This window comes from Arachis hypogaea, chromosome 20 (assembly GCF_003086295.3).
Source record: "Arachis hypogaea cultivar Tifrunner chromosome 20, arahy.Tifrunner.gnm2.J5K5, whole genome shotgun sequence".
NCBI classification, from domain to species: Eukaryota; Viridiplantae; Streptophyta; class Magnoliopsida; order Fabales; family Fabaceae; genus Arachis; species Arachis hypogaea.
In genome coordinates this window covers 10,575,333-10,591,158 of record NC_092055.1, presented here as the reverse complement: position 1 = coordinate 10,591,158, position 15,826 = coordinate 10,575,333, and the positions used below count along the sequence as shown (strand labels likewise).

At 32.4% G+C, this 15,826-nt stretch overlaps 1 protein-coding gene across 1 annotated transcript; it reads left to right on the top strand.

Moving 5' to 3' along the window:
* Nucleotides 1–12,807: 12,807 nt before the first annotated feature.
* Nucleotides 12,808–15,379, top strand: LOC112785408 (replication protein A 70 kDa DNA-binding subunit B-like). Its single transcript, XM_072230918.1, has 12 exons — nt 12,808–12,957; nt 13,049–13,165; nt 13,262–13,319; nt 13,415–13,514; nt 13,648–13,857; nt 13,965–14,052; nt 14,164–14,324; nt 14,463–14,571; nt 14,660–14,848; nt 14,952–15,032; nt 15,146–15,285; nt 15,358–15,379. Exons 1-12 carry the CDS (start codon nt 12,808–12,810, stop codon nt 15,377–15,379), a joined length of 1,425 nt encoding a protein of 474 aa, XP_072087019.1.
* The last annotated feature ends 447 nt before the right edge of the window (nt 15,380–15,826 follow it).

Genomic DNA, 15,826 nt, shown 5'->3' with positions numbered 1-15,826 from the left:
GATTTTGGATTGACTTTTAAATCTAGAGCTCTAATATCATGTCATGATACCACTCATCCTAAAAGTTTATGCTAATAAAAAAAAGTAATACTAATAATTATATTTCTAATACTCCCTAAACCTTCATTGTATACATTATACAAATATTCCATTGGTCCTGTACTTTTCCAAAACTTGGAATGAAGTCAGGTAATTTATTCTTTTCATTGTTTTATGTACAATGTACTTATGTTTTATTTAAATATCTCTGTTTTGCATTCTATTTAAATTAATATTAACTAATTCTCAATTTTTCACAAAAGATATTAACTACTAATATTCTTCTATAAAAAAATTTATTTTTATATTCATTTAAGTAATTTAGCGAGCAAAACACTGATAGGTAATTTTATTTTTATATTCATTTTTAGCCTCTCAACAATTATTTTAAGGAGTACTATGGAGCTAACAAATTTTATGATTTGTAGTCATTAATTAATTATTATTAATATTTTTAATGGTGTGAGATTACATTTAAAAATATATTCTTCTATAAAAAATTTTATTTTTATATTTATTTAAATAATTCAGACAGCAAAACACTGATTTATGCACGTTTATCTCATTTTTAGTCTCTCAACAATTATTTTGAGGAATGCTAGAGAATTAGTAAATTTTGTGATTTGTATTCATTAATTAATTATTATTAATATTTTTAATGATATGAGATTACATCTAATAGTATAAAATTATTCACTTTTGTTTTTGTTGATTAAGTACTAATCACATTTTAATAAAAATACTAATCCCTAGTAGAAATGTTAGAATCTATCTAATATATAAAAGTTAAGTAGTTCAGTAAACGAAGCTTCACAGTATTGCCTCCAAAACTAAACTCTCTCCAGACCGACACGTCGCAGGAAAAAAAGTCTTCCCTCCAGTGCGACGAAGCGGGAATTTTCCCGCACAAATCTATTCTCCAAATCAAATTGCTCTCTTCCGTTTTACTTTTAGCGACTGAAAATTAAAAACCTAAAAAAAATTAAGAAACTTAATCTTTGTCATCATGTCACCATCTCCACCACCCCCACATCATCTGATCCTTCTCTTCCTCCTCACTTATTCTACTCTTCCTTCCAGCAACCAGTAGGTTGAGATTGTAGCTAAAGATTTGGACTTTATCTTAAACATCAGAGTAAATGGGAAGGGAGATTTCGAAAGTCCAAAGAAGTAGAGCCGACCCAGAGATGGAGGAAGCAGGATGGGGAAGAACAAGGATATTCAAGAACGTGCCACCGCAGCAATAAACAGAGATTGGAGAAGTGGCTATCGGAAAAGTGGAATGGCGTTGGTATCTGCTGCATGTCATGCGCTTGAAAGCATGAAAAGATTCTTCCATACTTCTTCTTCTTCCTCCAAATGCATACTATTTCAACTGTTATTCCAAGGTGGGATTAACACTATTAGGCTTTAGGTTTCAATATTTGAATTCTTTTCTTTTGCTGACTTTTTCAAGTATTCAACTTTTTTTGTTTTGTTTTTGTTTTGCAGTTTAGGGTTTCAGACATATTTAAATGAGTTGCAACTTAAAGTGTTGTCGGAAATAGTTCTATAATTCACGGGTAAGTATATAATTCTTGCAGAACTCAAGCACCTCCATCATTACATCAAATTCCTTCAAGTTCTTTCTTTCTTTCTTTTTTGGATAGAAAAGAAATCAGTAATTGTTGATATATGATATAAGAAGAATGTTGAAATTGATTATAAGATCTACTAATTATTGTCTCAGTTAGAAGTTCACGTGGTTTTTATTCTTATTAATTATTATGATATTGGTATGGCTTAAATTTCAGATTGCCTCAAAACATGAAAAGTACATATATAGTTGAACTTTTTAACGAAGGAATCCTTGGTTTCATTGTTAAAGATTGTTCATGAAGTAAGGTTGGATTTGTTGTTTGTGGTATCATTTGGATCCTTTAAATATGAGTTTGTAACAATTTATTAAGTCATCTTTATGTTATCCCAATTTGAAACATTTTTATATAGTTGTGGTTGTTTGGAATATTGGGTAATCACTAAAAGTACTGTAGTATCTGTGAAAATATATGACTAACGTAATTAGCAACTAAATTGTTTGAATATTTACTTGCCTAACATTATATATTGTTACTTTTAAAATGGAGCTTCGACTGATAGTAAGCTAGAGGTCTTCAGTTATCAGTCTTCATTCAATGAATTGAAGCACCATATATTTTTTGAGTACATCTATTTTTTTTGTTTAATCAAAATGGTTAACTTAATTGTGCAAATAGAAAAGTTTACTATTTCAATATTACTTAACAAAAGCCTTAAACCTGAGCAATTCATACTACCTGTACTCTTTTGTTTTTCTATAAACATAATTCAGGGGTTTTGTTTTATGTTTCCAATTTACAGGTGATGATGAATTCGATGAATTTTACTTCCAAAAGAAGTACATTGAAGGTAATTTTCCATTATAAATAAATAATAAAATTGGATCTTCTAAGTTTCTCCCTCTTTTTAAAGAGGAGATAGTAATGTCTCTCTCTTAAGAAATTATGCTTTCTCTATGTTAGGAAGATGCAAAAGGATTCAGATTCAGATCCACAGTAAACGAAGCTCCACAGTATTCCCTTCAGGTTCGATCGTTACATCAAATTTTTTTGGTGACTGAAATAAACTAAACAAAGAAAAATAAAACTAACAAAACAAGGAACTGCTTAAATAGAGGGACAGTCCCGTTTAAGACTACTCTTAAACTCCTCCCAAGGTGAAAGAAGCTCCACATGTGAAAGTTGTAACTTCATCGCCATCTTTGCCATAGTATCTGCCACCGTGTTTGCATCTCTCATAATCAAACGAAAGTTAACACGCCAATTCCAATGCATGATATCTCTTATTTTGAGCACCAATGGATCAATAAACCCAAAACCATCTTGAGTAACAAGATTAAATGCTTCCACACAATCCGTCTCACAAATAACATCTCGTTGACCCACATCCCAAGCTAAGAGATATCCTCTCCAAATGGCAAACAATTCTCCTTGAAGAATACTATTACTCTCAATCATTTCCAAACACCCCCTTTGCCAACTCTTATGACAATCTCTAATAACACAAGCAAAACCAACACTATCACCCGAACCAAAATAACTAGCATCACAATTAATCTTAAAAGTACCAATGGATGGGGGATTCCAAAAACCATTTAGAGTAGAGGGAAGGGACATACATTGTAATTCAAAAATATTCCTAAGCTCATTTTCTGAAGTTAATGTCAGACAAATCACTTTTTCCGGAGGCCAAGTTTCATGAGGATTAAAGATTTCATTATTCCTTGCTCGCCATATCCACCAAAGTCCCGAAAAGAACTTGAACAGATGCTCTCTGCTATGATACAAGAACCAGTTCTTCAAATCCAAAGGATGACAAGAAATATCCAACCTATGCCAGACAAGCTGAGCTTTTGGACAATCCCAAATACAATGTAAAACCGATTCCTGGCTAGAAAGACATCTTGGACACCTATCTGATGACGACATCCCTCTTCTAAAGCGAAAACTTGCAGTAGGAAGAGCCTCCTTAAGACACAACCAAGCCAAAAACTCATGCTTTTCTGGAACAAGCTGACGCCAAAGCCATAGCCAATTCTTCCGCTCCTCCCAACCAAATAGCTGCTTACACAACCACAAGTAACCATTGCGTGAGTCATAGACTTTGGCAGCAGACCCACACCAATACCAACCCACTTCCAGACCTGCTTGTTCATCTGGATTGTAAGAGAGAATATTACCTTTCAGATCTTGAGATAAAGGAGAATAAAGAGTATCCAAATGCCATCTACCAACCGACCAAATATCCTGTGTCTGGAGATTCGAATCAGAAATGTGAACATAATCCATCTCATTAGATAACCGTCCTTCTCTCCTCCAGCTAGAAAACCAAAAATTCTGGTTCAAATCTCCAATACACCAAGCAAACCCATCCTTCAACACTTCCCAAGCCTTGCAAAGACACCTCCAAATGGGAGAGTCCTTGTTCTTAGGATAACTAAAACAGTCATATAGAGATAATTGGTATTTGGCATCCAACAATTGGACCCATAGCTTGTTTGGCTACTGGAAAAAAGTCCAAACTAGCTTCCCAAGAAGAGCAATATTTACACAATAAGGATCTCTAATCCCCAAACCTCCATATTTTTTTGGAGTAACCAGTACCTTCCAACTAACAAGATTCAATCCTCTTCCATCAGCTTGTCCTTTCCAAAGAAAATTTCTCATCATAGACTCCAATTTACTAATGATTCCTTTGGGAAAAATAGAGACCTGCATCTGGTACGTGGGAATAGCAGCTGCAATAGAATTAACCAAGCAGAGTCTACCAGCCCGATTGAGTAAACTCCATTTCCAGCTTGCTAGCCTACTCCGAATCTTATCTAGGACACCATTGAAAGCTAAACGAGTCACCCTAGAATGGCTAAGGGTAACTCCAAGATACATGCCCAAGTCCTGGACAAATCTGATAGAGGATACCGCAGTGAAAACCTCTTTCCTTGTTGCAGAGACATTCTTGGAGCAAAGCGCTTTAGACTTCTCCACATTAATCTTCATCCCAGATGCTTTGCAAAAAGTCTCTAAAACCAACATCACATTTTGCACTTGTCTCTTTGTAGCTTTACAGAATAGAAGCAAGTCATCTGCAAACATTAAGTGGGATATTCTTGGTCCCCCTCTAGAAATAGCAACCGGCTCCCACAAGCCCAAATCAACCTGATGACTAATAAAGTATGCCAATCGCTCCATACACAACACAAAAAGATAGGGTGACATAGGATCTCCTTGTCTAAGACCTCGGCTAGGAGTAAAGCCATTCAGACTATTCCCATTCCAAAGAATAGATAAGGAAGAAACAGTGACACAATTCATAATCAAATTAATTGTAGGAATAGGAAAACCAAAGCTCTTAAGGATATGAGCTAAAAACCTCTAGTCAACTTTGTCATAAGCTTTCTCCAGATCAATCTTAAAGGCCAGTGTGCCTTTCTTTGATTTAGTCTTCTTCATAAAGTGGAGAACTTCTTGAGCAATAATGATGTTGTCAGGAGTTCCTCGTCCCGGAATAAATCTTCTTTGAAGCGGGCCAACAATCTCCGCAAGATGAGGACGAAGCCTATTAACAAGGACCTTTGTGATGATCTTGTAAACTACATTGCATAGGCTAATCGGCCTGAAATCTTTCATAGATACCGGTGATTCAACCTTTGGAATAAGAACCAGTAAAGTCTCCAACATTCTCGGATCAAGAGTAACACCGGAGAATGCCTGCTTAACCATCTTCCAAACATCAAGACCAATGATCTCCCAATATTCTTTGAAGAAGAAAGCTTGAAACCCATCAGGACTCGGAGCTTTAAAAGAGTTCATGTGAAAAACAGCTGTTCTGACTTCCTCCATAGTAACTGGTGCCGTAAGATTATTGCAAGCTTCCTCATTCAGAGAAGGAAGAGGCACATCACCCAGGCAACCCAAATCAACATCATCCAAATGACAGAATAAGCTTTTATAGAAAGACTCTGCTTCTTGACTCAGAACCTCTGGATCAGTTTCCCACACTCCATCCTTGAGAAAAAGGCCATGAATCTTATTATGCTTCCTTCGCGCAAGAGTTTGAATATGAAAGAATTTTGTATTCCTATCCCCGAACCTTACCCACTGCTCTTTGGACTTTTGGAACCATAGGAGCTCTTCTTGTACTAGAGTATTATTATAATCATCAAGTAACTGTTGTTCTTTCTGGCGCAAATAAATACTATCCACCACTTCCAAACGCTTTTGTAAATAATTAATCTGCTGCTCTAATTCACATTTCTTAACAAAAATATTACCAAATACCTTCGAGTTAAAATCTAGTGAATTCTTCTGTACTTCCGAAAGCTTGCCATGAATCCCTCTATTACCAGACCACCATGACTGATTCACAATATCCCTATACCCAGGATGAGTAGCCCAAGCAGCAATAAATCGAAAAGGTCGATTCCCTTTAGGCTGAGGACGACCTTTACAACGCACCAGAATAGGACAATGATCAGACTGAAGCCTATTTAAAACTTCTGCATAAGCCTCTGGAAAGATAGATAACCAACTACTATTTATACAGACTCGATCAAGCTTTTTTGCCACGTCAACATAATTTTTCACCCTTTTGTACCAAGAAAACCGCCTTCCAATAGTCTTCAGATAAAACAAACCACTGTTACATCAAATTCCTTCAAGTTCTTTCTTTCTTTCTTTTTTGGGTAAAAAAGAAATCAGTCATTACTGATATATGATATAAGAAGAATGTTGAAATTGATTATGAGATCTACTAATTATTGTCTCAATTAGAAGTTCACGTGGTTCTCATTCTTATTAATTATTATGATATTAGTATGGCTTAAATTTCAGATTGCCGCAAAACGTGGAAAGTACGAGTATAGTTGTACTCTTTAAGGAAGGAATCCTTGGTTTCATTGTTAAAGATTGTTCATGAAGTAAGGTTGAATTTATTGTTTGTGGTATCAATTGGATTCTTTAAATATAGGTTTGTGACAAATTTATTAATTTATCTTTATGTTTTCCCAATTTGAAACATTTTTCTATAGATATGGTTGTTTGGAATATTAGGTAATCAATAAAAGTTGTGCAGTATCTATGGAAATACATGACTAAGGTAATTTAGCAACTAAATTGTTTGAACATTTACTTGCCTAACATTATGTATTGTTACTTCTGAAATGGAGCTTCAACTGATAGTAAGCTAGAGGTTTTCAAGTCTTTATTCAATGAATTGAAGCACCCTATATTTTCTGATTACATCTATTTTTTTTGTTTAATCAAAATGGTTGACTTAGCTATGCAAATAGAAAAGTTTACAATTTCAGTATTACTTAACAAAAGCATAAAACCTGAGCAATTCATACTACCTGTTCTCTTTTGTTATTCTATAAACTTAATTGAGGGGTTTCGTTTTCTATTTCCAATTTACAGGATGATGAATTCGATGAATTTTACTTCCAAAAGAAGTACATTGAAGGTAATTCTCCATTATAAATAAATAATAATATTGGATCTTCTAAGTTTCTCCCTGTTTTTAAAGAGGATATAGTATTGTCTCTTCCTTAAGAAATTATGCTTTCTCTATGTTAGGAAGATGCAAAAGGATTCAAATCTTCTCATGTTTTAAGTTGTGTTTCAATCTCTACCATTAAAAGATAAACATTTAATTTTAATCAATGGCCAGGATTGAAACATGACCACCAACATGAAAAGACAATAGCATGAGAAGATCCAAATGCAACAAAACAAAAAATAGAAGGAAAGGAAACAATAATGTGTACTAAAGTGTTCTAAGTGTAGCACCTGTGATGCACGAACGAGATAGTTGCGAAATCATTGAAAACTTTTGAAGTGGTTATCTGGTCATCTTTGACATATGTTTGATTTCCTGCATTTTGATTATTATACCACCCACAAATTAGGACTTAAAGGTGCCTTTTAGCATTATTTCAATTATTACTTTAATGCATGTTGGCATGTGTGGTTTAGATGGGAAAAATGACATATTGTAATGGAGAAAATGGTAAATCGATAACCATTTATGAATTTGTCAAATAAAGGTTAGTTCTTTCCTTTGAAAAATACTGTACAGAGTTGTTGTCCAAGATGTCACCTTCTGTTCCAATTTGATCTTTGTTTTTTGATCCACATGTTAATAAATTTGAATTCTGAAACAAATTAGAGCATAGAAAATGCCATATTTTATGAGTAGCAAGTGGAACATTGACGAGTTATTTTTGTGATACAGATGGAGCATAGAAAAATTGATTTTGATGTCAATAATTATGGTGAGGAGGATGAGGAGAAACAAGGAGAAGAGGGAAAAAATGGATACGAGGGAACAACTAAGGAAGACCAAAGTGGATGGAATAATGATGAGATGAAATAACTTGAGAAAGTGTATAAGGATCTTCATCACCAGAAGCTGTAAGAATTATTAACCTTTTATTCTTAAACTTCAAATTAATTTTGGACTTTTTTTTGGTTAGATATTGTTCTCTTGAAGATATTTAATTCATATGAGAGATTGATTCATTAGCACATAGATTTATTTTCATAATTTTATAAATAAAGTGATAAGTCTGTGGCTATATAGCTTTATTCATTCATTCATTCATTATTGACAGAGGGGATGAGATCCTTTTGATTGAGTCCATTTTAACTAATTGCGCATAAATTGCATGCTCTATAAAATTAATAAACAATTTGATTTAAGTTTTCAAATGATATAATTTTCAACTTCGTGATATCCTTTGGTGTTGATTTTAAATTAAAGAGATGGAAATTGACTTGAAATAACATCCATCTTTTGTAGCTGGACAGGAAAGGTTTAGCACTCTGGTGAGTGCTTATTACAGAGGAATGCAAGGAATCACTCTTGGTAAATTCTAAATTGATTTATACATGACTTTATGGAAAATTTTCAAAATAATAATTAGCATTAATACACTCTGAGTAACTCCATACTTGCATGGATGTTCTTTGCATTTTTTAGTTTAGAAGGATGCGATATAGAAAAAATTTTAATTTAGAACTAATCAAGAATTACATTTTTATTGTGAAGTTTGGTGGAAAGTAGTATTAGCCCTTGGTTTTAGAAAAGAGTAAAGAAATTGGACATATTCTTAATCTTTGTTGTGATTTGTTATTGTAATGAAAGCTATTGCAAAACTATAAAGCAGGAAAGTTAAAAATTGAATGTAAGCAGCATAACTTGAAAATCATTTACACCTCTCCTATTAAAGCAAAGTTTGTAATTACTAAGTTTCTTCTAGCAATGTCATTTCATTTTAGAAACCTACATTTATGTCACTTTGAGTGGTAAAATTATTGAAAAGTTAGAAAAAAAATTTAAAAATGTTGTCTTAAGGTTTGCGTAAGTTTTATTTTATGATAAACATTTGAAATTGGATTAATAGAGTTTGATGAGGTTGACTTGAATTTTAAATTATAAAGTTCGCAAGGCTGTACTAGGTAAGCATTCTCTAATTCATGATTCACAATAATGTTTTCATGTTCTTTTGAATATTTTTTTTCAAGCTTTTCAATATTAATTTTCTGAATGAAACTGTCCTTTTCCATTCCTTCTTTGTGTTTATGTTCATTTGAAGCATTAAAAGATAGAGACTAATAATCCAAAAGAATATATACTTTAAAATACAGAATTTTACCTTCACTTGGCCAAATCTACAAAGTAGGAATAGTTAGCATTTTATTTATGAGTTCTAGCATTTATTTTCTATTGTAGTTCATTAGACATATTAGTAAGATGAGTTTAGTTGCAACTCATACTATCTTCACATTAATGGATATTTTTTGTCGATTTCAAACACTTTAGTAAATTTTTACAATAGATCCAGAGTCAAACTTGATAAGAGGGATTAATTTGATAGTTGACCTTATGTGATGATTACAATTTTTTTCGTGAATTATGTACATAAACCAATTCTTTAATATACTCTAATTAGTGAAATCATTATTTTGTTGCTTTTTTTAATCTTTGAAGTCTATATTACTATTATTTTAATTGACATCCATCATGAAAGGACATACCACTAAACCCAATTTAATTCAATCTAACCATGGTTGATTTTTCTAATTTTGATTATTTTATATAAGAGATGTTGCTGAAAAATACTTTGCTTTCTAAAATTGTCAGAGCTCAGCAAAGAGGATTATCAGGTGTAAATATCAGTATATAATTTTGTTTTTGAATGAATAATTCTTAGTTCTTTAGCTTCATTTAGAGATTTTATTAAAGGATTTAGTACAAATATCCAATTCTAATTATCTTACTAAATTTTTTAACTTTTTATTATTTTTGTTTTAACAGTGTTTACCATAGATGTATTCTTATTAAACTGTGGATTTTAATTCTTATTAAGCTTCATGCTTGGCTGATTATGAGAACAAATGAGGCATAGAGTATAGTTGCGAGAAATTGTGTTCCTGAACTTATGTCAATTCTAATTATCTTACTAAATTTTTAACTTTTTATTATTTTTGTTTTAACAGTGTTTACCACAGATGTATTCTTATTAAACTATGGATTTTAATTCTTATCAAGCTTCATGCTTAGCTGTTTATGAGAACAAATGAGGCATAGAGTATAGTTGCGAGAAATTGTGCTCCTGAACTTCTAAATTTGTCGATATTTTTGAGAAAGCTAAAGATTTTTTTTTTAATTAATCACATTGAATGTATGGGTTTTATGTGCTGATTTTAGATTATTGTCAACTCATTTTTTTTCTTTTTGACGTACTGATGAAAATTGTGTACAGTTTAGAAGGAAAAACTTTAGAAGTATGATCTATGTCAAGCATGGAAAATATTTGAGCGACTTAGTTGAAGAAAATGTAACATATGAACATATTTTTTCTAAAGAAGATGAAAAGTGAAGGAAAATTGTTACGCTAGATTGGCTTTGTCTACACTTTTCTTTGTTCTCAAGTTAATATTTGTTTAGTGCAAAGTTCATTAACAAAATTTTTTTGTATACTATGACCTAAATTCTAAATGCCATTATATGATTCATGTAGTGAGTTTTACATACTAAAAAAAAGGTTGTGCTCTCATGAACAAAATTGTACTTAAATTGTCTACTTGCTTCTATTTAATAGCTTATTTAAAAATAATTTATATATTTTTAGTTTCAAGATTTGTAATTCCCATTTTCTTTATTGATTTGTTCGCTTATTTTAAAATTATGCGTATTGAATTTGACAATGTTTAGCATGATAGTAAAATTATGAAAGTTATTAGCCAATTAAAGGATAGACATGTGGATTCAAGTTTTTTAAAAGTAAAGAAGGATATAGCAGAATAAAGAGAGATATACATATTCATCCTTAAATATATATTAACAAATATAGGAATGACAAATATTCCTGTAAAAGAGCATTGTAATTCCTCTATATCTCAGTAAAGGAGATTTTTCAAAGGCTATAATTTCAAAAAAAGTCCAAGGAAAAATGTCCTTTTAATATTGAAGTGTTTAGCCAAAAGAAAATATACAAAGAATAGTACAAAAAATAGGTCTTTTATACAAAAAAATGTAAATGGATAGATATTTTTTTATTAGTAGCTATGATTTTTTTTATCATTTTTAATTTAAATTTATGCTCTAAATGATGTATCTGTTTGAGGTCATGGAAGCAGTTGATTTACTCATGGCCAAATCCTATTTTCAAAAACAACAATAATTGTCAATTTGACAATGAAATAACTAAGGCTTTTTCTTTCCTTTTCAATTTAATAAGGTTTTTTGTTTTATATATTTTGTCTATTATAGTTTTATTTAATTATTTAAATTTTATGGAAGTTACTAATTACTCAATACTTCATGATACAAATATAAAAGAAAAAGTATTCTATATTTTCTATTTTAAAGCAAAAATTTTTAATACTAGATATAACGTATTATTGTTGAATTAGTCACTTTTATTACTTTTATTATTTTTAATATTTTTTTTTGAATGTGTTACTTTTTTTATTTACATTTGCAATTTATCCGTGTGTGTGAGTGAAACAAAGGAAAAATACAGTTATGATGTGAATGTAAACTATATTTAAATTGTTAATTAGTGTGAAAAATAAAAGAGCACTATTACTATTTGAGAAAATAATGTAATGTAATTTACTATAGATTAAGTACTATTTTAATTTATAATATTTGAGTTAAATAGTACAAAATTTAGAACATCATTTATATTTTGATAGAATCACTTATAAATAATAATGTAACATAATACTTTATAGCATTTTTTTAATAGTAATATTTTTTGCTTGCTTAACGTAATTTCATAGAGTCATTCGGTCTGAATGCTACATGAAGAACATAAGCCAGATGAAGGAACAGGAAGACCTAGGATGTAGACGATCATAACATGAGTGATTCGGCGGATTTGGATTCCTATCTCCAAGATAATTAAAAAAAAAACGACAGAGACAGAGAAAGGGGGATTCTCTTATATAACACAACACATTATGTTTCTTTTGATACAAAATTTCGAACAATAATATCAATGCTTTTTTATTTTTTATACCAAATTACATTCCAAATATACTTTTTATACCAAATAATATTCCTGTAAACAAAGCACCACACTATTTCCTCCAATACTAAACTCTCCCCAGACCAACACGTCCACAGAGCATACTGTTAGGTTGGCTTCCTCCACAACGACATGTGTCCAGTCCAGTAAGTGTTAGAATGCCTTTTTAAATGAGCTCTCCAAGTAATAGTTCTATCAAGAATGGTTCTCTACAATACAGCAGTTCCATTAGCGACACGGCAACAGTGTTCCCTCCAAAAAAAGGGCAACTTGGTGGGATTCTCGGTGGAACTCCTTCCAATATGAAGTGTTCAGTGATGCACTCTTTCTTCCCGCGCATATTGAAAGAAAGTTCCACCTCGAGACGCAACATAACAGAAGAATTGAAATGACCTTAGGTTACAGATATTTATGGAATATTGAGCGTGTGAGGGTGTTGCTAGCTTGCAGTTTGGCGCCGTCGGTAAGTGTTTGAAAATTGACAACTTTCAGCTCATTAGTGGATTCCCGCTCATTTCAAGGATAGGGATATAGAGAATTGTCTATATATAGCAGGATGGTCAACTTCATATACACAAATAAGTTATAGATCATTATCCTTTGTATCCTAATTTCTACTTACTCAAAATCCTGTTGTTATTGTTTCGAGGCAAAATATGGCTGGAACAGTGGATCTTATTGCTGATCTCAATGCTACCAAGCTTTCTTGGTCATTGGTTGTGGGGGTAGTTCGATTGTATGAGTTCCCGAGTCAGTGGAATGAAAACGAGGTGTTCAGCTTGGAGATGGTATTACAAGATGTGAAGGTAATTTACGAGCAATTCTAATGGGTTGGAAGTTGTATTTTTATGCATTGTAATTTTTTTTTGTTCCTGTTGTTTGGAAAATCTCTTGCAGGGTGATAGGATTCATGCAACCATCTCCAAACCTGCGTTGGAGGCATTCAGACACCAAATAAAGGAGCATGCTATTTACAAAATGCAGAATTTTATTGTTACAACTAATAATGGCAAAGTTAGGACAACTCCACATAAGTACAAGCTCAGTTTTTATACAAAGACTGAAGTGATGCTCTAACCAATTGAGACGTTTGCTTTTAATCCTTTTAAGTTTCGTCCTTTTGCTGAGCTTGAGTCAAATGGTGCCAGTGATGAAAATCTATTGTTTGGTAAGTTCAATCAATTTAGTCTTCATATTATGCTTTTAATGTTATCTCATATGATTTCAAGTAATATATTTTAACTGCAACATTATTCATTGTAGATTACATAGGTGAGGTTGTGGGAAAGGAAGAGGCCAGGGGAATTATCACACGCACAGGTCACCAAAGCAAGCGTATTGCTCTGCAGTTGGAGGACCTAGAGTAATAATATTTAATATTTGAGTTGATTTCATTTTTAAATTCTGTTCCGAAATTCTCATTTTCATGCCAACGTGGGGAGAAGTATTAGTACTCAAACTATGTATGATATTGGTGTTCTCTCTTGGTGTCCCAGCAAGAATAAAATTAAGTGTACATTGTTTGGAGAATTGGTTGACCAAGTGCTTCCACAACTTGAACGAGATGATGGGGAACCTTTCATATTGGTGGTCCAACTTTTTAAGACTAATGTCTATTTGAATTCACTGAATATTCAAAGTGCCTACTATGTCTCCAAAGTTTACTTTAATCTAAATCTGACTGAGATAAATGAGTTCAAGCAAAGGTATAATTACTTGCTAATACTGCATCTTTAACTAACATTTTTACTTGTGTTTCTTATCTAAAAAACCAGAAAAATTTATTTATCGAAACATTTTATGTTATGCATAGGTTGAATAAGGATATTATTTTCCTTCACAACGCATTACTCAACTTCAGATCCAACCTCAATACTCTGCCACGGATGAGATCAATGCAGGCATTGTTCCATTGAAGACTATAGAGGAGGTCCTCAATATGCAACAGGTGAGGTTCTTCTATCATTACTTAGACTAACCATCTTTTAGCTCATTCGTGTGCCATTTGTTAGGAGATGTCATGCTGGATAATTGCCAATATTGTATCTCTAGAGGTGGGAAAAGATGATTGGTGTTACACTTCATGTAAGACATGCCCGAAGAAGGTTGTTGAAAGTAAAGATAGGTATTGGTGTGACCATTGTAGACGTGTAGGCTTCAAGGCTATGTTGAGGTAATTGCTTAGCATACAAAAAAAAATGTGACACTCACCTGACATCAATATTAAAAATGCTGTACCTTGACTGTAGCCTTATTTAGTGGTGTTAGAATTTGCTAATTCAATTCTGCTTCCACGGTGCTACAGGTAAAGGCTACAAATAATTGTTACTGATGGAACTGGGTGTCTAAAGCTCATTGTGTGGAACAAAGAAGCAGAGCAGATGGTGGGAAAGCTTGCTGACAAAGTTAACGAGATATGTGTAAGTCAACTTTACATGTTTATAACCAAGTTATGCAAGGTCAGTTATCTATCTTCCACTAACAACAATTCCTAATGTATGTGTGAAGATGTGGGAAAAGACTAACTCATACCCAAAATACTTGGATAATGTTATTGACAAAAGATTCTTATTCAAACTGAACATTACATACAAGAATATAAATGCCATTGAGGGGGTATACAGTGTAACCAAGCTTTCAGATGAGGACTTCCTCATATCGAGCTTCGGGTGTGCCAGCTCTTCTGTTGAAGCCTCTGTAAGTATAATTTTTGGGAGCATTGGTAAGAGCGAATACTATCTTGGATGACAAAAAAGATTGCCCACAGTTAGAGTATACCTGAAAATGTACTTTCTTGCAGACTTCCCAAATAATGGGTCATACCTCTCTATCTGAGACACAAGATGATAGCAATGCCCACGGGGTAGTTTCTCTTTCGAAGGTGAGATTTATATATATAATGATTGTTAATATTTGTTATGTGGAAAAAATGGTCTGAAAGGTAGATCATGTAAATTGGATATAAACTGATTGTTTAGTTAATGTCAACCAAAGGACTCTGCTGTGGAAATCAATGGTGATAGCTCTTATCAAACTCCAGCAAAGAGGTCATCCCCTGATACAGTTGATGGATACATAGGAGAAGCAATTGTCTCTGCAGATGCACAAGCATCGGCTAACAAGACCTTTAGGTGGTATTCTGAAAAAAAAAAAAAGATGGAGTAATTGATCTTTTTATTAAGAAATTTCTAATTGAATGTTATTAGGGGTTATTATGAAGCAGTGTAGTTTGCACTTACATGCATAATGTTATTACCCTTTCATCGTTTTGTCTGTTGATGTTGGAAACCAACCATTAGAAACTGTGGTCATTAGTAATAGATTTTATGGAAGGGCTATGTGTTCCCATCTGCAGTTATTATTATCAATGTGTAACAATTTAAATCTTACAAGTAATCTTCAGTATTGGCAGACTTCAAAGTCTATTTATTGGAAGGCATAAAATTACAAAAATAAAAAAAATAAAGCTGAACATGTCTTATTTTTTTGGCTGAATATTCTACACATTTTTATTTTTAATATTGGGTTAACAATGATGCTTTTCTAAATTATGATCTACTATGATATTTTTCTAAAATGTGGGATAATTTAATTTATGGAGTACAAATTGGAACCGTCCGATTTGTGTTTAAAAAATTAAAAAAATATGGAGTACACAAATTGGACCGTCCGATT